This window comes from Panonychus citri, unplaced genomic scaffold (assembly GCF_014898815.1).
Source record: "Panonychus citri isolate SS breed McGregor unplaced genomic scaffold, ASM1489881v1 Contig00077, whole genome shotgun sequence".
NCBI classification, from domain to species: domain Eukaryota; kingdom Metazoa; phylum Arthropoda; class Arachnida; order Trombidiformes; family Tetranychidae; genus Panonychus; species Panonychus citri.
The window spans coordinates 1,357,038-1,380,224 of NW_026515482.1; the positions used below are offsets into that span (position 1 = coordinate 1,357,038).

The 23,187-nt window shown below is 29.8% G+C and overlaps 2 protein-coding genes across 2 annotated transcripts in view; one reads left to right on the forward strand and one right to left on the reverse strand.

The window, feature by feature from the left end:
* Positions 1–523: 523 nt before the first annotated feature.
* On the reverse strand, positions 524–4,838 carry LOC128386855 (serine/threonine-protein phosphatase 2A 55 kDa regulatory subunit B beta isoform-like). Its single transcript, XM_053345956.1, has 7 exons — positions 4,463–4,838; positions 4,088–4,185; positions 3,028–3,487; positions 2,322–2,486; positions 1,927–2,188; positions 1,521–1,644; positions 524–1,113 (listed from the first exon to the last, which is right to left on the reverse strand). Exons 1-7 carry the CDS (start codon positions 4,539–4,541, stop codon positions 961–963), a joined length of 1,341 nt encoding a protein of 446 aa, XP_053201931.1. The 5' UTR covers positions 4,542–4,838; the 3' UTR covers positions 524–960.
* Positions 4,839–5,591: 753 nt separating this feature from the next.
* Positions 5,592–23,187, forward strand: part of LOC128387169 (cell adhesion molecule DSCAM-like) — a 49,487-nt gene continuing 31,891 nt past the window's right edge. Inside the window, exons 1-2 of the mRNA XM_053346344.1 lie at positions 5,592–6,329; positions 17,262–17,660. Of these exons, the coding sequence (XP_053202319.1) occupies positions 6,095–6,329; positions 17,262–17,660 (634 nt within the window). The 5' untranslated portion in view covers positions 5,592–6,094. The remainder of the gene's footprint in view (positions 6,330–17,261; positions 17,661–23,187) is intronic.

A 23,187-nucleotide genomic window follows, 5' to 3' on the forward strand; every position in this document is an offset into this window, starting at 1 on the left:
ACTTTCTCTCTGTACTAAGGTCAGTTAATTGAAAATTTTTAATGGTTTTCAGCCTTAATCAATTACTTATTTTACTCTTTTTTATATCAATGGGTTTTTTTTTGCTTCAACAATTTAATACGAAACTTAAAATAATCAGCTAATTGTTATAAACCCGTTTGTTTTTGCTCCATAATTGAATTTTCATGTTCCCTCTTTGGTTGATATTATAATCGGTTGATTAATTGATAAGTTAATTTTACAATTAAGATTAAACTTCTCTGTCAATATTACAAAATGTTATGGGTCTTTGTATATATAATATTTATCATTTTTATCATAAACCTGAGATAATATTTTACGCTCAACGATTGTTTAATTGTGAGCTTCACTTTTGTTATTATCATTATTAATTGTTATCATTACCTTGCAATTTACTTAATTACTAATTTTTTTTTCTCAACCATTTTCCTTTAATCAAAAAGGAGGTTGTTGGAAAAGGTTGGGAGAGAGAGAGAGAGAGAGAGAGAGGCCAAAGTGTAAGTCAACTAATAATAATAATATCAATATCAATATTAAAAACATTATATCGACGACGATAATTAACTAACAAGTTGATTGGTACATAATACAACAGTTGGTTCGTAGAGAGATGGGAGAGAGAGAGAGAGAAAGATTTATAAAAGTTGAGGCAAGGTGATGATTTTGTTTCACTTAAACTGAACATGTTTTGGTTTTGTTTTCTTGTGTCACTGACTGTACTTCAGAGGTACAATATATCAGGTAATTTGTGTTTGTTGTTGTGTGTTTATGTTTCAACTCTATTACGATTTGAACATTTAAAGATAATTGAAATTGGAGGAGAAGGGAGAAAGGAGTGGAAAGGTTGCTTCGATTTTCGAGAAAAAAAATGGATTTCTTTTAGTTTGGTGGTAATGATTTTTTTGTGGGTGGTGGTGGTGGTGGCGGACTTGGATCATCTCAACCTCTATCTTTAAATATAAACAAATTATTTGTGGCTGCGACTGCGATTATGTTTTCATTTGGATGCCATGCGGTGTGTAAAATTTTCCTTGTATAGTCCAAGCTTTCAACGCTTATTTCATCTTTCTTTTTTTTACCTCCCGTGTAAACCTGAGAGAGAGAAAGAGAGAGATAATTATAATCATGAAAAGAAAAGAATCAAAGATCATGTAAGAAAAATCAGATTCATGCATAGTGAGAGGGATATTAGAGAAACAGATAAGGTTAATGGTTCGTTGAACAATAAAGATTAGAACTAAGTATCTATGCCCTTTTCTTGTAAGGAAGACAAAACTTAGGTTTGCATATACGATGAATTTTGTATTAATGGACATTGAATAGAGAAAAAAAAATCAGGTTTATCTTGTCAGCAAACCAGATAAGGAGAGTATTTTTTTCCCGCTCAAAACGCAACTGATTTAACGAGCTATCGGTAGGAAGAGGAGGTATTGATAGCGAAGCATTGATCGTTTGCAACTGCTAATTTGGTCCATTTTAATTGTAATTGAGATCAATACCTTTCTTGGTTTAAGCACTGTCCTAGGTTTTGCGATTTCTTTAGATGCTTCCAGCATCACCTCTCTCTTTGAGTGTCGATCAAAAATTTTAAAAAAATTATTATATGATCCGGTCATTAAAAATCTGTAGGAAAAAAAGGATAAGATTGCAATTAGTATAATTTTCTATTATTGATGAATCAGTCCGATTAATTTGGGTGGGAGAATAGGTTGATTTGATTTTGTTGAGCCAATCAATATTAATGAGCCAAAATTTTTACTGATGCTCAGACAAACAAACACCTTAAAGGTACTGAGAATAATAAATTGTTGATTTAAGATGAAATTAGGTATTTCTGTTTGTATTTGTAAGAACAATTTTAAAACTCTTTCAATTATTATGACCGGTAATTGATTGAATACTTACTGATCGGTTCCGTTGAAGCAACATTCAAATTTATCGAAAATGTAATCATTCTCATATAAGCTGCATAACTTTGATCTTAAATACTCGTGGACGAGATATGATTCAACTGGCTTGGAATCCATATTAAGATCCCAAACTTTAACAGATAAGTAGTCTCTGGAAATTAAATATCTTCCGTTAGAACAAAATCTGATCCCGGAAATACTTGATATAATCTCAGAAAAGAAGCTCCTATTTGTTGGGTCTTCAGGTTCTTCGAAAACTGTGAGAACAAAAAAACAGAGAAAATAAAACAAAATTAGACAGGAATAATAGAGGTAGAGTAACGAAGTTGTTTAAATTGCGATATCAATTATCGATATGACATAGAAAAACAAAACAAAATCGATGCTTACTTTTAGCATGCCGGTCACATAATGCAGCGGCCCTCATATCACAAAGTCTGATGATACCTTTACTGCTACTGTAAACAAATAAATTACAATGATGTGGATGAAATTCGGCAGCAGTGATAACTTCGGTTAACTCTTCCATATTTACTGGTTTAATGTCAACGATGTCTAGAGTGAGAGAGAGAGAAAAAGAATGATAAAAGAAACGAAAATTAATGAATAAGCAATAATAACGATGATGAATAACGATTTACACCAACAATCAATGAATCTTCACAAATAAGGATGAGGACACAAGATCTTTTCAGGATGAAATTTTGAGCTTTGCACTTTGAAAGGTGAAAATGAGGACAAAATGGTTAAATGATAGAGAAATTGAAAAAACAAATAACGAGACAAAAAAAGATTATTCTGTTGACTAATAAGTCTTTCAACAAGTAAATTGAAAAAAAGAAGCAAAATTTAAAGAGGACAAATAGCTTCATTGTATCGATGATTTAAACAGCTTAATTAACCAATTACGTGGTAAATAATCTAAGCTATCTTGGATCTTCTCTTATTTGTTGATCTTTTTGTTTGATGCTATTGGGCGCGCGCGTGCTGATGGATATGAACGGACAAGTTGAACACAAAAACAATAAAATAAATGGTCCAAATTGAAGTTCACTGATTGGTTGGTTAACATTATCGGTTCTCGGTAAACACTCACTAAAACTTTCGTCAGTTATATCCAAATGCCAGAGATTGATTCTAAGATCATCAGCGGAAAGGTAAGTCTCTTGATCACTATTCATTGAAATAGAGTTTATATGGTAAGTGTGCGCATTGGCATATATCCTTTTTGGGCAAGCTTCAACAGTTAATTCCATTGGTTTGATAACAGGTACACGGAGGGATTTAATTGAATTAGGTTCTTTTATACAATGTCCTTCATCATCTATCAAATTGTAACCATCCATTTGTCTCTCTCTTTCATAAACTTTCCACAATTTAATTGTCTTATCGTTAGTTGAAAGTAGAAAATGAGCAGGATTTTTCCTCTTTAACCATCTTATTTTGTTTATCTTCTCTTCGATTTCCAAACTTTTCAGGTAATCAAATTCTGGCTCATGACTTTGAAAAGTTGTATAAACACTGTAATCTCCTCTTCTTGGCACTGATTTTTTCGCCTGTATAAAAAATTAAAAAATTGGTGAAAAAAAAGGCAAATGAATGAGTATCCAAAAAAGGTATAAATATACATGTTTCAATGAAGAACAGATTAGAACAGGTTAATGAATGAACAAGAAAGAAAAAGAAAATTAGAGTAAGGCCAATGGCGGGCATCTAAGAAAAGTGTTCAAATACATGTATATAGAGAGAAAGAGTGAGACCGAGAGAGAGAGAGAGAGAGAGAGGGAGGGAGAGAGCAAAATGAGACCAGCATGGAAAGAGAGAGAGAGAGAGTTGTTGACAGAGTATTGAAATGTTCAAATGTGTGTCCTTGACTGATCTATCAAAAAAAAAGAGTAAATCCATCAAGATGAAGTGGAAAAAAGGTAGAAAATCCTTTTCTGTTAGAGATTAAAGGTAGTAGAGGGAAGATGGAAAATAGATAGAAAAAGGTGGAGAATGAGAGAGTAAGAAAAAGTTAGAAAGAGTGGAAAAGAAGACTAATGCCTTCAATTCACTTTAACGGCCCTAATCTTTTTTAGCTGGTGATCACCTTCTCTTTTTGCTCTTTGGATGAAGTGGATTGATCATCATCATGCGGTGAAGTGAGAACTTACAGAGTCATCTCTTTGAAAAATAACCACTCTACCTCCCTTGTCTCCGGTAGCGAGTAGGTCCCCATTATCATTGAATTCAACACATGATATAATATCGGCTGTATGGCCACCATGAGACAGGTGAGAAAGAAAGAGGAAGAAATATAATTAATTAGTGAGAAGTAACGAAAAGAAAATTATCAATATTTACTACACAAAAGAACAGAAAGAAAGAAAGAAAGAGAGAGAGAGAAAGAAAGATAGAAAAAGAGAGGATAGAAATAAGAGAAAAAAAGAGAAAGAGTGTAAGAAAAGGAGAACAAGGTGCAGAGGAGAGAAGAGAAATTCCAATGGATTTTAGAAGAAATTCTATCAATAGAATAGAAGAAAACAAACCTTCACTTATGTCATCATCTAAAGAACCTTTAACCTGTTCAAAAGTCCATTGAATGTCGGAAAATTCAGACTGAGCCATGAGCTAAATGGCTTAGTGATTAAGGTGAACACAGAAAACAATATTATAAAAAAAAAGAGGTTTTAACCAATGTTTTTTTCTTCTTCTTCTTCTCTCCTTCTTGAATTCAGTTTAACTGTTGATCAGCTTTTTACTTTAATTTGCTAATGTTGATTGCAAATCATGAACAATTAACTGAAGGAAAGGAAGAAAGAAACAATTTTAAGAAAACATAAATGAAAAAAAATATATCAAAACATGAAAAAGAAAAAAAAATATTAGAAATACAAACAAGAGAAAGAGAAAGAGACTCAGATTCAAAAAGAAAGAGAAAAGAAATAAATTAATTTTTTGTTAACCTTTTCCTTTGAGTCGATGCTAACAAATGACCGCGAGTTTTGAACTTCCCTTTGAACGAACAAAAAAATTTGTGTCTCCATCTGGTGGATAGAAAATGGACTATTTTATTTTCGAAATTTTTTCTCATTTATTTTTCTTTTTTTTTACAATTAATTGTTTCCGATTAAACAATTAACCTTTTCGTGAGTTGATGTAGAGTTTTTTCATCAGCAACTGTATCGTAAGTTAGATTACAAAGAGATTCCACCGATGAGATGATTAGACTTTTTAATTGTTTCAAGTTCGAATGGGTTTAGTTAATTGTTTCAACTTTTTGGTTAATTGATTGATGAACTTGATTTGATAATTGAATAATTAATCAAATTGTTATCAAGTGAGAAATCGGATCAATAGGTGGCGATGATTATACCTTGATAATTGTAAGTAATTCTAACTTGTTACTTGTGATTAAATTTTAGTGTCTTAGTTAATTATCAATAGATTTGGATAGTTACTTGAATTGTATTCAAATCTAATCAACTGGAAAGTTATTAATCATTTATTATCTGAACTTATTGATAAACAATTGAAACTGATTGTTGAAAGTTTCAAGTTAGGAAAAAATCTGATATCAACAGAGTCTGAGCTGAAAGAATCATCCTCATCCATAATATCATCATGAATTCAGTTTCATGTTAGTTCTGAGTTCTGAGTTCTCAGTGTGTGAAATTTTCATGAACAAATCAGTAGCCCAATGAACAATGTTAATCCTGATTCTATAAACTGTCCAATGTTAATCAAGTTGATTGAGTTAACAATCAATTCTCGAGTTTGTTAATTGTTGAATCAGCAACGAGAAGGAGAAAAAAGTTTTTACAAAAGTTAAATTTCACCAAAACTCAACAATTAACTTAATTGTTACAATTGAATTTCATATCCCTAGAAAACAATCAACTTGATTATCATTATCATGATAATAAATTGATTGAAGTAAATTGTTGCCATGACATTAAATCAAATCATCAGTAATATGATAAACTGATCAATTTAATCACTGCGATACTTTTGATGTTTAAGATTGTTAATTATCATGATAATCATCAAAACAATCAACTGATCTTTGCTATAATCAACTTGAACCTTCATTGATTTACTTAAATTGTTACATCATTAATAATCTTTGTTGTTGTGATTTAGTTAATTTTTTTTTGTTTCTCATCTTGTAAATCAAACAAATGGCGATCGCAATTGTCAACAATCAATTAAATCAACCAATTTTAACCTTAATCACAATTAACTTATTGCAGTTGATTTGTCAAGGTTATTCATCTAGTGATTTTCAACAATCAACTAAACAACAACAATTAATTAAATCTGCCAATAACATGGATCTAAATTCAAAGTGTCTCAATTGTTACACCAATGTTTACAATCAACAATTAAGGATTTCAAGAGATTTAAATAGACGAGGTAAGTTAATTTAGTATTAATTAATTCATAATTTATTAATTAATCCAGTTAATTAAAAAGTCTCATCAATCAATTTATTATTATTTATCATTAATGATTAATTATCTCCCAAAGGGATTGATTAACTTTAACCAATATCATTTTTCAATTTCAATGATAATCAATCAACAAAATGAGAAGCTAAATTGTGAAAGATAATCACTAACAATTAACAATGATATTTAAACTAATCAATTGCCTAACAATCAATTTTGGATCAAATTAATTGACTTTATCTAATTAAATAGGCAAAAGTAAAGTTTAATTTTCAGATCAATACTGAAAAGGGTAATTAATTGTTGGACAAAGACAGTTAATTAAATTATTAGTAGTTTTATAAACTAATCGAACAGATTAAATTCAATTAATTTAGGAACTGAATTAATGGTCACAATTTAAATACAATTAAAATGGTTACTTTTGAATGATTGAAAATGAGCATTAAAATAAATGGTATTGGAATTGAATCTTTGCCAGAATTGAAAGAGATGAAATAAAAAGTTCTGAGTTGAAATATTCAATTCAATTTTCATGACAACATCATGATGAGAGTAACAATCAAACATATATATGTACAAATGAACGTAATTATATGGTATTCACTTTTTATCGGTTCAGAGGTTACGATTTTGAACATTTCATCGTCATGATAACAAACAACAATATCAATGTAATGGATATGAATGATGGAGATGATGATGAGGATGATGATAGGGATGATAAAATCCTATCATTCTGATGAAAAAAACTCATATAATCATGATATTTTTCTGTACCCTGAAAGGAACCTGAAAACATGAGGAATCATCAGAGATCAGATTTCTCAGTCTGAAAGAGATTTTTCATCTCTCTCTCTCTCTCTCTCTCTCTCTCTCTCTCTCTCTCTCTTCATTCATCTGAATCTGATCTTCCTTTATCTTCAATATCATCATCTCCGATTTCATTAGACGATAAAATGTTTACTCGAATTCCAGAATCACCAAAACTTTATCAAAGTTCAACGAATACTCTTCCATGATGATTCCTACCATGTTTTTGAAACTCACAACCAAATATTATCGAATCATGATAATCCTTGATTGTTTTACATGGCGATAATTGTGTTAAATTGTCGTTCTAATTGTGGTTTCTGTAAAGGAGAACACGATTACCTGTTAATTGTTATCCATTAGACTCAAGTTCACCATCGGAAATGAAAGAAGGAAAAGTTTCCATAGTAAATTGTTTACCAAATTGATTACATATCGAAAACAATTAACTTGATAACAATGGAAACATTTGATTGTTGAAACATATTCTCGATTCAATGATAACATGAAAAAGGAATTGAAATAATTTCCAAAGTGGTGAATATTTTTTTCACTTTCTCTATGGAAATTTGAATTGGATACAAAATCATAACAAAGAAAAGTTCTAGAATTAGAATTGGAAATAGAATACGAGAAAAAAGTTCTAACAGATTCGATGGAAGATGGAAAGGTGATGATGATGATGATGATGAAGATAAACATAGGTTTCCAACCTGATGGTGGGAAAATAATGTTATCAACAATGTTACTCAAGCGAGAGAATCAATAATATCTGATTGGTGGGAAAACATTTTGTGGTGAGAGGTCAAAATGTCGCTCAGTGGGTTGACCATTTGATGACCAAAAGGATGAGGATGAAAGCGAATATCAACCCAAGGAAAGAAGAGAAAAAAATTCTGAGACTTGAGTTAATGAAGAAAAAGATGGAACAGTTCTGTAGTAAAACTAATACTCATTTTCCACCCTGAAAAACATGATATAAACTCCCAGGGAAAAGTACAACAGTTTATATCAATTTCCATCTCGAATTCATATTCACCACTCTCACAGAATGTAAATAATTTATAATCACCATCAACATGCTCATGATGATGATACACATATGAATTCATGATATTCTGTATAATGATAACATACATGATAACTTTTCTACTTCCACCTTCATGTTATTCGGTGAAATTGAGATGAAAAGTTCTGAGATTTGAATGTTATTCTTACATTGAGTGAATGTCATCATGTAGCAATTTATTAAATTGTTAACATGAATCATCAAGAAAAAGGGTTAACATTATTTATAAGTTTACATGTTAATTTGTGTTCATTTCAATGATTACTTGACTTTTCATGTATTCAGGTTCATGGGTTCAGGTTGGAAGTTTATCTTTTTTTCATCATTTAATTATCTACATGATAATTATCCTTTGTAAAGTATTCTAATTGTTATCAATTAGTTTTTTTATCCCATTTTGATAATAATAATATAACTGAATCAGAGATAATTTTGGTTAATTAATTAGCGTTTTGAAACATTAACAATTGTCCGATCATGAAGAAACTTTTTTTTTCATTCAGCTGAACAAATTATGAATCAGAATCTGTGTCATTCTTGATTGTGATTAGTTAACAATCAGAGTTTGTCACCATTAATTAAAGAAATCAAATGATAACTTTAATATTCATGAGCTCGAAATTTAATTTAAAGGAAACCGAACTGATTGGAATCGATCAGCTGTTAGAACTTTTTTTCAGAACTTTTTTTTCTGTTCATTTCTTGGAGGGATAAGTTTTCAATCTATCAAATGGATCAACAATTTAATCTGATGGAAATTAAATAATTTAGTTCAATTTACTTGAGAGTCAAAAATTAGTTTGTTTATTAAACAATTTACTGATTGTTGTAAAATATCGACCTTATTTGAGTGATTGTACTGAAACTTAACTATTGTTATCGTTGCGATATTAAAAATAACATCAATGAATCAATTTATCAGCTAATGATTGTCAATCGCCTGAGGGTGATCATGATTAAATGGTTAACACAATTAACTATCAGATAATGTAACCACAATTGTGTGTCCATTGTGATAACAATAATACTCATAAACAAACAATAGCATTTACGTGAGGTGATTAAAGTCCTTTTAATCTGATTGAATGGACAGCAATCAAGTTAATTATTTACCTGACAAATTAACAACCAAATGATCATCAAATTTTTGGTCATGATCAAAACAAAAAAAGTTCAAACTAGACAATAACTGAGTAAATGTATCGATCATCATGAATGGCTGATTATCAAATGAACTGAAAAACAATAGATGCTTATCCAGCCTGAATAACCATAAGAATCGGATTCGGAATTTGAAATGATCATGAAAAGTTAATATGGCAAAGCTGAAAGCCTATGGAAAACATTGAACAATCGTTTCAACATTTAATTCAATCTGATTGTTACAATTATTTTTTTTTCTCTCTTCCGATTGTCCAAATATCGATGATCATTCATGAACTGAATCAATATCCAATCATGAATGATGAAAATCTATTAACCATAAATAGTAAGAAAAGTAAAAGTTGATCCGATAAATTTAACATGATGGATTTTAAATTCATCTTGAACTTTTTTTATTCAGATTGAAAGTTAATTCCTGTGATTTTCAATTCTATTGCTTTTCATGATAATCTAACCTAATCCCTGGTGAGATTAAAGAAAATTGAATTTTCTTAATCCAGAGAAACTGTTTGCTCTTTAAATTTATCTCTTCCAATTCATTTCATGTTATTTATATATGAAAACTCAGTAACTTTTTGAGAAACTGAATCATCATTATCATCCTCATCTTCATCACTCTGATTATTTATCGTTTCCAAAAGACTAATAAATAAAATCAATTCCCAACTGAAAGCTGATGATGTATCATTTATGAAAGATTGAAATTCATTGAAATCATCACCATGTAACCATGATGATGATGATGATTCAGCAATGATGAATTAACCAAGATAATTTGATTTGCTTTTAGTTAATAAGTGAAACAATTGATTCAAATGATTAAAATAATTTTACATGATAGGAACTCAATTTGATCAGTTAACTTGACAAGAAACAAGCAAAAAAATGAATCAATTAAAACTTTTAACATGATGGTGAAAAGTTTACATGATAATTATGATGATTATTAGCTAATCATCACCATGGATCTTGAAACAATTAATAGTTGATGAAGATGAGACATGAATATCTCCCAGATAAAAGGTAAGATGTACATTAAAGTTGAATGAAATTGTTGTGATAATATTAAAAGGATTTACTATTAGCTTTTCATTGCGATCATGATGATGTTATACTTTGGGATGATGAAGATGATAAAGATGATAGAGAAAGAGATAGAGATAGAGAGAAAAGTTCATCATGTATATTTGATAGGAAACTATTGTCATCATCATCAGAGATGCACTCAACTTGATCAACGAAATAATCATCATCATCATTATCATTAGATTATCATCCCAAAGTATTTAAAAGATTCATCTCTTTATCATCCTCATCCTTATCTTCATCATCATCTCTCGTCCTTAACTCAATTTTTATCAACATCCATATGATATCAAGTGTATTATCCCATTATTATCATTATTATTCACCATTTATATCATTATATTCATTTATTGTGACTTAATATTTGGTAGGAGAAGGAAAAAAAATCATTCCTCTGGACAATGATTATGGTGAAAATGATGATGACCACAACAAGAATACAACAAAAAACTAGATGACCATGTAAAAGATTCACAATTTTTATCATCATTCTCATCATCATTGTAACAATATTATGTAACTTGGTTGATGAACAAAAAAAATGCTCGATTATTATTATTATTAAGCTGTTCAGTTCATATTTACCAGGTCAACTGAAAGGAAAAAGTTTCGGACATGATAATAAATATGAAGAGAAAGGGACACAACTGGACATTAGATTGTCCACTCAACGGCTACTGTAAACATGGATTATTTTATATCATCTTCATTCACTTTGTTTTCCTATGTCAATAGTAGTTAACTTTAGATTTTTATGTTATTTAAAGATGAGAAGAGGCAAACAAAAAATAGATGATGAGGATGAATGAATTCTGAAGTTTCCATGTTCATTTTTTTCCTTCTACTCACAATTTTGTCTTTTTCTTTTGCCTATTCAATGTTCATCATCAACTGAATTTGAATATTATCCTCATAATGATGATTATGCCAAGTAAATAATGGATAATGATGAGGATGATAGTAGTAATAATGATGAAAAAGAAGACACAACAAATATAATATGATGATGATGATGATGAAAATTATCATCATTTTGTAAATAATAATAATGATAACAATAATTTGTAACTTTTTGCATTTCGTTTCCACCAATTTGGTGTTTCTGGTTTCATTGGATCTTAAAGATAATCATCATTTCCTCAAACCATCATCATCATCATCTTAGCATCCTCATCATTTTGTCTCTGTTGCTTGTGATCATCTCTAGATTTTCTTGATCATTCAAAGGCTTCCATTAGGAAGACCCTTTCAAAAAGTTGCCCTTTCTTTTATCTTCCTCATCATCATCATCATCTTTTCCTATCTAATGATAGTCCATACATTACTCCACCTTTTTGATGCTCTTCCACCAAGGAGGAAAAAAGTTTTAAGAATCTTTTCCTTGCCAGTTACATGAATTTCTTGAGAGATCAGAGATGAAGATGGAAAAACAGAAATCCGATAAAATCACTTGAACATTTTCAACATTTTTCATAATATAAATTCAGTTCCATCATCATCCTAAATGATGCTAATCTCAAAGTTCAGTAATCAGAATCTTATTATCATCTTTCCACTCCACTATCCCGACTAACTTTATCTGTCCAGTATCAAATTGTAACTTTTTGTAATCCTCAATTCAGCTTAGTGAACCATCATCATGAAAAAATATTCATAAAATGATATAACAGAAAATGTGAAAGTAAACAAACAATAGACTATGAGAAAAAAAGTTCTGATGAAAGGTTGACATATTATTAAATAAAAAATTGACTTTCAAAGGGAAGATGATGATGATAACTTTTTCATTTCTTCCTCATCATCATCATCATCTTTCACTTCATCTTCATCTCCATCCTCATCCTTTATCATGGTGTTGGTAAAATGTGTTCACCACAATGAAAATTGATGATACCAGAAATAGTTGCCAACAAAAAAAAATTGCTCCTTAACTCACTTAACAATCAGTGTTGATGTTTACTTAATTTAATCAACCCAACAATTGATCAATTCATTTTTATCATCATCATCTTCCCATTGGGTTAATATTATTTTAAAGCTACACTATGAATCTTTATCATCATCATGGTGACATTATCATCATCATCTTTTTAGCCTAATCTGTAATTCCAGTTCAGATTCAACTAAATTCAGTTGTAATCGTGATTTGAATAACCATGATGATCATCATCATCATGATAAGATACAATTTACACTCTAGTAAACAAATTAACACGATTGACAATATGATAACATTGTTTTCTTATGTAAATTAATCACAATTCAACACTTTAATCAACTTAAATTAACTTTAACATTAGCAACAATTTAACCATCAATGATTACATAATGAAGATAAAATAATTTGATTATTTGTTACAATGAAAATAATGATTAGATTGATTTTCAATTTTAAATTAGCTTCAATGAGATGATGACAAAGTCAACTTGAAAGTTGAAACCACATCATTTCCGTTTCCGTTTGTTTAGACCAAAACATTTTAGTTGAAGGTTATTTTTTTTACTTTGCTTTGGATCATCATTATCTTCAATATAAATTATTCAATTTGATTTTTGTGTTAATTGTTAGGGATGAAATAAACCGAAAAGGAATGTTAATTTTACTTTGATTGTTAACAATTAATTTTTTGTTTCTCTTTCGGATTTTTGGATGAATTAAGAATTTTAATCGGATCACAATCTGAATGAATGAACTTTCCTGAACCTTAAGAGTCTCTGAATGAGAGGCTAATTAATTGAAGTCGAGGATGGATGAGATTAGGAAGAGAGAGAGAGAGAGAGATAATGATACCTGATGATTTTGGAAAAATTTTGTTCATCATCATCATCATCACGATCATCATCATGATCATCTCTTGTTTAATCATTGTCAACTCAACCATGAGAAACCGGAATTCCAATAACCATTGAGAATTGATGGAAACAACTAACATGATTATGAGAAAAGAGATAAACTCAACTTTCAGTTTCATCATGATTTTGCTTTTAATCATCACAATTTTCATCCAACTTTCATGATAATATCTAACTTTGTATAAGAATCAATAAGAGAGAGAGAGAGAGAGATGATGAAAAGTAGATCAGGAATCAAGGTTGATCGAATCAGAATTTGAACATTTTTCTTCATCTTTCCCCCTCTTACTCATCATTCATCTTTCATCATCATCCCTACGATTAAACATGGAAACGGAAATTCAATGATGATCATCATCGAAAAGGGAAAAGGTTTCAACAAATAGATCTGAAAGTAAATATAGTATTTTGATCTGATAATAAACTTTGAATATGAAAATGATATTATCATGATTATGTTGATTCTCAGAGTTACCATGAGATTTGGTTACTCTTGTCATCATGATCCAATTTTTTATCTCTATCTGGATATTCATCGGCATTCTCAGGGAGTCCACTGGTCAGTCAAAGTTTTTTTTCCTTCATTATGTTCCAGGATATTTCATGATACATTTCATGTAAGTTTATGATGATAAGTAAGAGACAAAATTGTTTCCTATGTTGTCATGTATCTTAGTTGAATGTAATAGTATGAATAACTTCATATGATGATGATGATGCAGGAGGAAAAGTTGATGTGTAAGAATAGCTAATGATGATAAGGACTATGCAGATGATGATATTCAGGATGATGAATATTTTATTTGATTGAACTGAATGTAAAAGGGTCAAACTGTTTGCATGATAATAGTAGATTGCATTTGCCATTTTCCACCCTCAATATGATGACCAGACTGAAGGAAATGTTTTCCATTTGGAATTGATGAAAAAATATCTTCAGTTGCTCCTGAGGGACAATGAATGACACACATTTAAATATGAATGATAACCTAAGAAATGATGATAAAGAAGATAAAAGTCTCAGGAGATAGTTTTTCAGTTTCTCTCTCTCTCTCTCTCTCTCTCTCTCTCTCTCTAAGATTATCCTACCCTGCAAGTCCAGGGTGGGAAAACTTTCACTCATGAATCTGAATCAATATCTTATCAAAAGCTTTTATTGAATTCTGATTGATTGGTTGAATCAAAGAGCAGATTCTTGACTGACTGAAATTCATTTATAGTTCATGATTAGAATTGGAATTTTTTTTCACCATGATAACATTGTCTCTCCCTCTCTCTCTTTCACCAGCAATTAGCTTGATCTTTATCATAATTGTTATCAAACTTTGAAAGTTAAATTCAATTTAATCAGTGTTTATGTTCACTGATTCATGATGAAATTCATGATTGAACAAATTACCCTGAATTTAAATCCAAGCTACACCACAGTTATCAATCAAATTTCAAGTATCCTGCCAACAGATAACCTTAATATTGACCTGACAACTACAATTAAATCAACTAATATTCAAAGTTTATAATCAGACTATTCATCAGCTGATTTTATCCTTTTTTTAATTTAATCAAGCTAACCAACTCTATATAATTATGTTTTTATCAATATTTTGGTTATATGAAATGTTATTATTATTATTGCTTTTAATTGTTCAACTTTTTTTGTTCTTACAATTTAATCAATTGTGGTTATTTACTGATTGATTGATTGATTGTAGTTGATTGATCATTGATTAAGTTTCATAATTTTAGACGCTGGTCTGATAATTGGTTCAGTCTGTTTCTGATTTGTGATCAGAACTTTTTTTCTTCATCCTAAAATGTATCATGAACACTCAGAACTTTTTTTCATCCTTCCAACTAATAGTAACAATAATGATATTACATGGACTGAATGACAGATTCAGAGAGAGAGAGAGAGAGAGAGAGAGAGAGTTAAATGTAATAATATGAGGATAGGAACTGATCTGAGCAAAAAACAAGAGTATCTGACATTTTCAGGGGGAGAAGTGGGTGGTGGAGAGATGGAAAATGAAACAACCTTGTACATGAAAGGAAATAAAAAAGAAAGAAAGAGAAACAGAGACAGATAAAGATAATGATGATGATGATTAGGAAGATAAGAAGGAGAAAAAAATCAAGATAAAGAAAAGAAGATGAAAAAAAGTAAGAAAAAGTTAGAGACCGGATACGGAAAAGGGCGGATGATGAAATGTCCTGAATGGAAGATAAAAACATAAGAAAGTGAAGTCAATGGATGATGATCAGATGAGAGAGAGAGAGAGAGAGAGAGAGAGATGATGATGAGAATCACAGTTAACCCATTAGATCGCAGTGTCCGGTGTGTTATTCTGTTTCCACCATGAACTGAATAAGAAGCCAGAAGATTCTGAAGATGAGGAAAAAAAGGTTCAATCTTAGCATGAGATCCATTAAGATAAAGGAAGATGAGGAAGATGAAACAAGAGAAAGTGTTTCTTCATTTAGCAAACCCAATGGACTCTATGGAAGGTCTAATATCCTTCATCTTCCATTTATCTTCTATCATCATTATCACTTTCTCTTTCATTGTCTCATCATCACTCATCATCATTATCATCGATCTCTAAACAATTGATTAATCTCAGGTTCATTTAATCCAATCCAAGTTATCCCTTAATCTTTATCCTTTGTTACAAGAAAACCTTTTCTTTACCTGTTAAACTTAATCCAATTTGATTAATTGAAACAAATACTTAACAATTAAAATGCTCATCAAGGTTTACAATTAAGGTAAACAATTAACACTCATCAATTGAATCTAAATCCAAATAATAGTAAAAAGTTTTCATTAGTTGTCAACTTTAGTTTACTGATGATTAGAAACTTTAATCATTAATTGTGATGATCATCAAACTTTTAATTGTTACATATGATTAATTATCTGTCAGTCTATCAATTAGTTTATCATGTTCACTAATTTTTATAATTAAAAAGCAATTAATTGCATAATGATAATTACGAATGATTAAAATCCTTGAGAATACAATTAGCTCAATTAGATTTGAACGTTTTTATTTTGTTAATTGTTGGTGATTTAAATTGATTGGTCTCAGTTCATTATGATTGAAATTGCAAACTCAAAGTAATTAATTGATTAGCTGATTAATTGTAAGACCGTGAGACAATTTTTATCACAATTAAATTAATCTAATTTTGATCAATCACATTGAGTTGATTATATCATGAGGTTTAATTAATTTAGTTTAATTTAATTTTCTTGATTGTTGATTGGCTTGTTTTTTACTTTGGGTAACAAAATTAATCAACAAACTTGACCAATAGTTTTATTGACCACTCAAACTTTGTTACTAATTAACTAGGATAATTAAATTGTGCTTTAATTATCCCCTTTAATTGAATATAACAATTACAATTAGATTATACAATAAGTATACAAATCAATCTTTAGATTAATTTAATTACTGGTCAATTTTTGGTCTCAAAAATAATCAATTGATTAGTTAATTGAATTACCAGTAATTGAACCAAAATTTACACTTAAACAATTAACTATTAACAGTTTCTTAATTCAACAATCAAATAATAACAACAAAAAAAGATAAAAACAATTAACTACTTCTTGATTGTTACCTGATAACCATCAAAACTAAATCAATATGATTAATCTGAATACAATTAACCGTTTTCACTGTTAATCAATGTTTCCTAATCATAGTAGCCAACAAGTAGCAATCAATCAAACCAATAACAATCAAGAGCAATTAGTTAACAATTAACCGTTTTGTCTTCACCTGAAAATTGAATTACAGTTAATTGATTATCGAAATGATTAAGATGAAGATATGATTACATGTTATCGAAGGGGAAAAAAAGTTGAATCTTAATTGTTTTCCTTGTTTTCTGGTTCATTTTCAGGTTCTTTTTGGGTTAAAATGAGACCAGAGAGATTAATTGTTGGACGTCAAGGATCAACGGTGATTATTGATTGTTTCGTTAATGATGATAACAATTTCAATCTGGATTCTGTTGATATAACTTGGCTTAAAGACTCAAAGCCTTTGCTATTTGGATCAAGGATTCAACTAGTAAAAGTCAATCGTCTTAAAATTGTATCACTTACAAGACAAGATAAAGGTGTCTATCAATGCCTTGCTTCATCATCATCATTATCATTATCATCCCCAACACCATCATCCTCATCCTCATCCTCATCCTCATCCTCATCCTCATCCTCATCCTCATCATCATCATCATCATCATTATCTCCAGCTAATCCCTTAACAGCATCCGATTACGTTGAGATAATAATTCATGGTAAGTAATACAAATTTCCTAATCTGTTGATCTAATACAAAACATTTTCACTAACTGACTAACAATTAACATCAAATTGTGTACAACTTTTAGAGTGACTAATTGATTCTTAATGATTTATTGAAATTGTTTAATTCATTACAATTTAATTTGGAAAAGTTTATCTATCCTCTTGTGTCTTCTTCTTTCAATTCAACTAACTGATTATTCATCAATGTTTCAACCTCTCTCAGGGGATAATTTTCAATTGGAACTTTCTTCTTGCAGAAAAACCTTCACTAGTATTATGAATTCTCAATTTATTAATATCGAATTTAGTAAAAGTTTTATCATCATGTGTTCAATAATTTCCTTGGAATCGCCTTTTTCAAGATATCAAATTTATCCACCCCACCTCGATTTATCCCACTATCACTTTAACATCGTCTTCTGGTTAAGATATTCAGTAAATCCCAAAAGATTATAAATCTTATCCAGATAAACATTTGAACAGAGAAAAAAAAATATTCAACTTTATTTCTCTCTCTCTCTCCCTTTGCTCATCCTCTTCCAATACCCACCATCCCCATGGTGGGAAGATAAGTCTATGTGTTTGTGTATTTGACTAAATCAAAGGAAGTGAAAAAAGTATAAAGGAAACAAACCTAATCCTATTCATCATCTTTTCATCATCTTACTGATTTTCCACTGATTTATCTACCGTTATCTTCATGATAACTTTTCACCCTCTTCCAGAACTTTTTTTCCTTTCTCTCCATCGATTGTTGATTTTTTTCCCTCTCTCATCATCATGTGTAAAAAGCTAAATCAAAGCAACTTAAGTGCGATGTTTTTTTTATCTCTTTGTTGATCAAGTGTTGATTATCACATGATAAAAAAAATAACGTTAATCTCTATTGTCCAAACATTGGAGAGGGAAAAGGATTATGATGGTCAAGTGAATGGTCAAGCTGAATTGTTCCCTGAAACTGAACAATACATTGACTCTTGAAATTTACTCCAAATGGCTTCAGGCCAATTGACTAGGATTAAGTAACAATAACTAATGTTTACTTAGGGTTTTTCCAGCTTCATATCATGGATGAAGTTCATGAGCAAAAAGATAATAATGATCAAGTCAAATTTACTCAGAACTTTTCCTTTGAATTCATTAACATTGAAAAATATTAGCAATTCAATTGAGATTATTCAAAGTTATTCACTCAACTCTCATCATCATGAATATTATTCATTCATTATTATTGGAAATTTCAAATTGAAATATTTCATGGGAAATGAATCATTTTGAGTGAAAAATATTCAACAATTAACAATGATGAATGAAAATTTAATATCCTCAGGCAAATTCTTGGAAAACCACAGATCAATATTGAATTAGAATTCCTTATACATGATTGAAACTCAAATTTATGAGAAAAAAATGATCATGAAAAATTCATTTCTTAAGATTAAATAATTGATACAAATGAAACTTTCAGAATCATGGTTACCCATCTTAAGGAAATATAATGAGAATCATCATGATTTCATGATCCACATTCTGATTATTATAAATTCCAACAACAATTTGATGACCTGATGAAGAAATTCATTCAACTCAAATTTTCATCTTCTTTAATCTTGATAATTATCAGGAAGATAAAGATAATCTTTCATCTCAATCTTCAATCTTCCTTCTTCCTGTTGAAATGTAACTCCCACTTTTCATCATTTCCACTTCCCTTTTTCAACGATAAAACTCATCATCACATTACAAATGATCATAATCATTATCATCCTTGATTATTATCTAAAAATTATCCTAATTTAATATTAACAATTCACTTAGACAAAAAATGTTCCAACCCTTTTGTTGAGAAAAAAACCCAAATGAATTATCAAGATTTTCGGAACGATAAGCTCCACCCACTTTCACTTTTAAATTCGAAAAGTTCTAAAGTTGTAACAAACTCGACAAAAAAGTTGGAATCTTTTCATTTTCTCACTTATAAAACATAAGAAACAAATTGTTACCATTTAATATTTAAGACAAATTTAATCACTTTTAATGTTACTCATTTCCATGATGATTATCATTAGTTTCATGATGGAAATGATCATAATATTTATTTCTCTTGAAAACAATAGAAATTAATCTCAGCTGATGATAATGATGATGATGATGATTCTCATTGTCCTTTGGAACTTTAAAATATCCTGGAAAAAGAAACTTTAATCACCAAGGAAATTAGTTCTCACTTGAATTAGATTTTCTCAAAGTTCCAAGAAATTTCAAATGTTAATAATTTCCACTTTCACCTTATCCTTATTTTTCATGGTGCTTTTGTTTTTCCACCAAAAGATCATCATCTTGTTCCTCTCTCATTCTCGATTGTTATCATTTCCTTTTCCCCTTTCTCATAACTTATTCACTCATCTTCCACCTTCATCTTAGTCATTATCCTTCAACTGAAAAAAGAACTTTTTTTTTCTCTTTGTCATCAACATTTTCTACCTGAATTAAAATTCTCTCTCTAACAATTTTCATCATCATTTATTTTTCTATTCTGATGTTTTATTCACATTCGAAAAAAGTTTTTCCTTCCAAGTCCAAATTAGAACTTTTTATTTTGCTAACGTTTTCGAAATTCATTTAGAGAAATATTTTACTTTCGAAACTATTTCCTGGTGAACGGTTCGAATTCGAGAATAATTTTCATGATCATCTTTAATTATGCAGAATATTTGTTCATCGAGATTTCGAACTCAAGAGAAAGAGAAAAAGAGAGAGAGATGAAAATTGTTCTAAATTCGAACTGGATGAAATTCCATGACTTTTTGTTTATTCTTTTTGTTTTGTTTATTCCAATGAAAGAAAAAGAATGAGAAACCAATGAACTTTTAAGATAAGTTCTGAATCATGTTTATCGATAAAATCGGAAGATAAAATATAAAGAAAGAAAAATAAAGAGAGAGAAATAAAAAAATGAATTCGAATATTTTTCTTACTCATTTTTCAATGAATTTCATCTTTTCTCTGTTCATTCATCTTTCACAATTCACTTTATCTTCCTCTTTCTTGTCTTCCTTTTCTGTTTATTTGTTTCCTCTTTCTTTTCTCCTTTCTTATCTTCCAAAAATGATGAATTATCTTCCATCTTCATCTGACTAACATTTCCCATCATTCACAAGATTTCATATCTTTTTCCTTAAACTTCCTTCACCCACCATGATCATCATCATCATCATAATCATTTTTATCGTCATCATCATCATCATCATCATTTTCCTTATTTATTTAACTTGACTTTATGATCATTGTCAAATTTATCATCCGATTCTCATTCATTTGAATTCAAAGTTTAACTTTAAAGCTCAAAGCATGATGGTTTCCATGATGGTGATAATAATGAACTGTGAGAGCTCATATTTCGAGGTTCCAATAAGAAAGTGTAACACAATTGTAATTATTAAATTGGAATCTGAATTTATCATGATTACTATTGATTAACAGGGAAAAGAGAGAGAGAAATGAAGATGAAGTCATGAAAAAAGAAGAAAATTTTTTTCTTCTTTGCTACTTCCTTGTACTCTCTTCCAATGGAATGAATAAATTATTGAACTATTCAAGTAGATAGAATGTATCTAACCAATCATATGAAGTTCATCTTCCTCCCTGAAGATGCCTTTTCATCATCATCATCATGTAAACACTCTTGAAACTTTCATCATCCTCCAAGAAAAAGGTCTTGATTCACATTCTAAACACATCTACCACCTTATATACTCTTTCCAAACTCCCTGAGGGTTAAAAAAAAGAATCTCAGAGAGAAAAAGATAGATAAAGAATCTTAAATCAGAATTTTATCAATGATGTAAGGATAAGACGATATGATGTTTAACTTGATGATAAAATGGGGGAAGATAAACAACAAGAAGATGAAAGATAAGGTGGATGAGGAAGATAAATGATGAAAATTGTTTTCTTCAACAATGAATAAGAGAAACTGATACTTGGAGAGTTTTTTTTTCAATTTCTTTTCTTCAAAAGAGTCTGAACACTTTTCGAGATTCTGATCAGGGTGGAAATTCAATTGATGTATTGAGAAATTTTGGAATATGAAAAGGTCATGACCTTGAGTCTAATCTGTTGAATTTCATCCAATCTTATAGTAAATCGAACAGTTCAAATGAGAGCAATTAGTTAACTTTCAGTTTGCCTGTTGAACGAATTTAAATGTTACACTTTCAATCGAAACAATTTGGTTACTAATTTGATTTGGTGATCAAGTAAATTGTCACGTTGATAAACAATTGCGAGAGATAATTTAAATTATCTCTCGCAATTGTACTAACACTTTACAATTGTAAAGTGTTAGTACAACAATTTAGTAATTGTCGGTCAATTGGATTGGTGGAAGACAAAAAAACTCCAAGTAATCATTTCCAAGGAATCAATTGCTATTAATACTCTGAGAAACGATACTCAGGGAAGATGAAGATAATGATGATGGCGAAGATGATGATGATAGTGGGTGGAAGAAGATGAAAATGTTTCGAAGCAATTTACTGTTTTCTATTCTTCATCTTCCTCACCTCAACAAGAAAAAGTTCTAAAGACGAATAATTGGTTGAATTTTCTTCTTTTTCTTCTTTTTCTTTACTTTTACTTCATCCCTTTCATCCACCTCCCACTCCTCATCTTCATCTTCATCTTCATCTTCATCTTCATCCCAAAAACATAAATCAACTCTAAGTTAACCTTTTGTGATAAATGCCTCAGGGAGTTAATCAAGATTCAGATTCCGAAAACGATATAATCGGTAACCGTTGAAAACGTTAACAGTCAACCCAAAGTGTAATTGTAAACCAATTGTTATTACAATCTAATTGTTGCTCTTGAAATCAATCAATCAAACCATCTTATTAACCGTTAACACTTAATGATGAAGAATATATTTTTTTTGTTGATAAAACAATTAGCATTACAAATGGACTTGATTTTTTCTAATTGTTGTTCACTTGATTATCTCGTTGATTGATTCAGACACTAAAATTCACAGCGTGACAGTTAATTGTAGCTCTTTGATTATGGTGATTATCATGATGAAACAATGGGATGAATAAAATACATTAATTGAATGAAGATAATTGTGAAAGAGTGAGAGTAAGTGAGAGAGTTTCATTCTCTCTTCATGATTCTGTTCAATTTATCAAAATTTTCTATTCCTTTTCTGCATTTACAGTTATCTTCCTTATTCTTTTACCTCCTTCGTTTTCCACCTTCCATCCTTTTCCACCGCCTCCTACTCTTCCCACTTTTATCTCTTGGTTGTATATATATATTGTAACTAAAGAGAATCACAATAATTCAATTACATTGGTAAATTGTTGGAACGTTAAATAAGCAATCAGTAAATTTGGCGAAAAAAAGTTCAGACAAAAAAAAGTGAGAGAAAAAGAACAAGATTAAGATGATGAAAGAGAAAATCTGAGAAAGAAAAAGAAAGAGAAAAAATAAGAAAAATTCGAAATCTGAAATCTGTGA

Coding starts and splice junctions, on each gene's coding strand:
- LOC128386855 (XM_053345956.1), bottom strand. CDS start 4,541: ATGGCTCAGTCTGAATTTTCCGACATTCAATGGACTTTTGAACAGGTT. Junction 3,488..4,087: donor TTTTTCAAAGAGATGACTCT/GTAAGTTCTCAC, acceptor TTTTTTATACAG/GCGAAAAAATCAGTGCCAAG. Junction 1,645..1,926: donor TGCTTCAACGGAACCGATCA/GTAAGTATTCAA, acceptor TTTTTCCTACAG/ATTTTTAATGACCGGATCAT.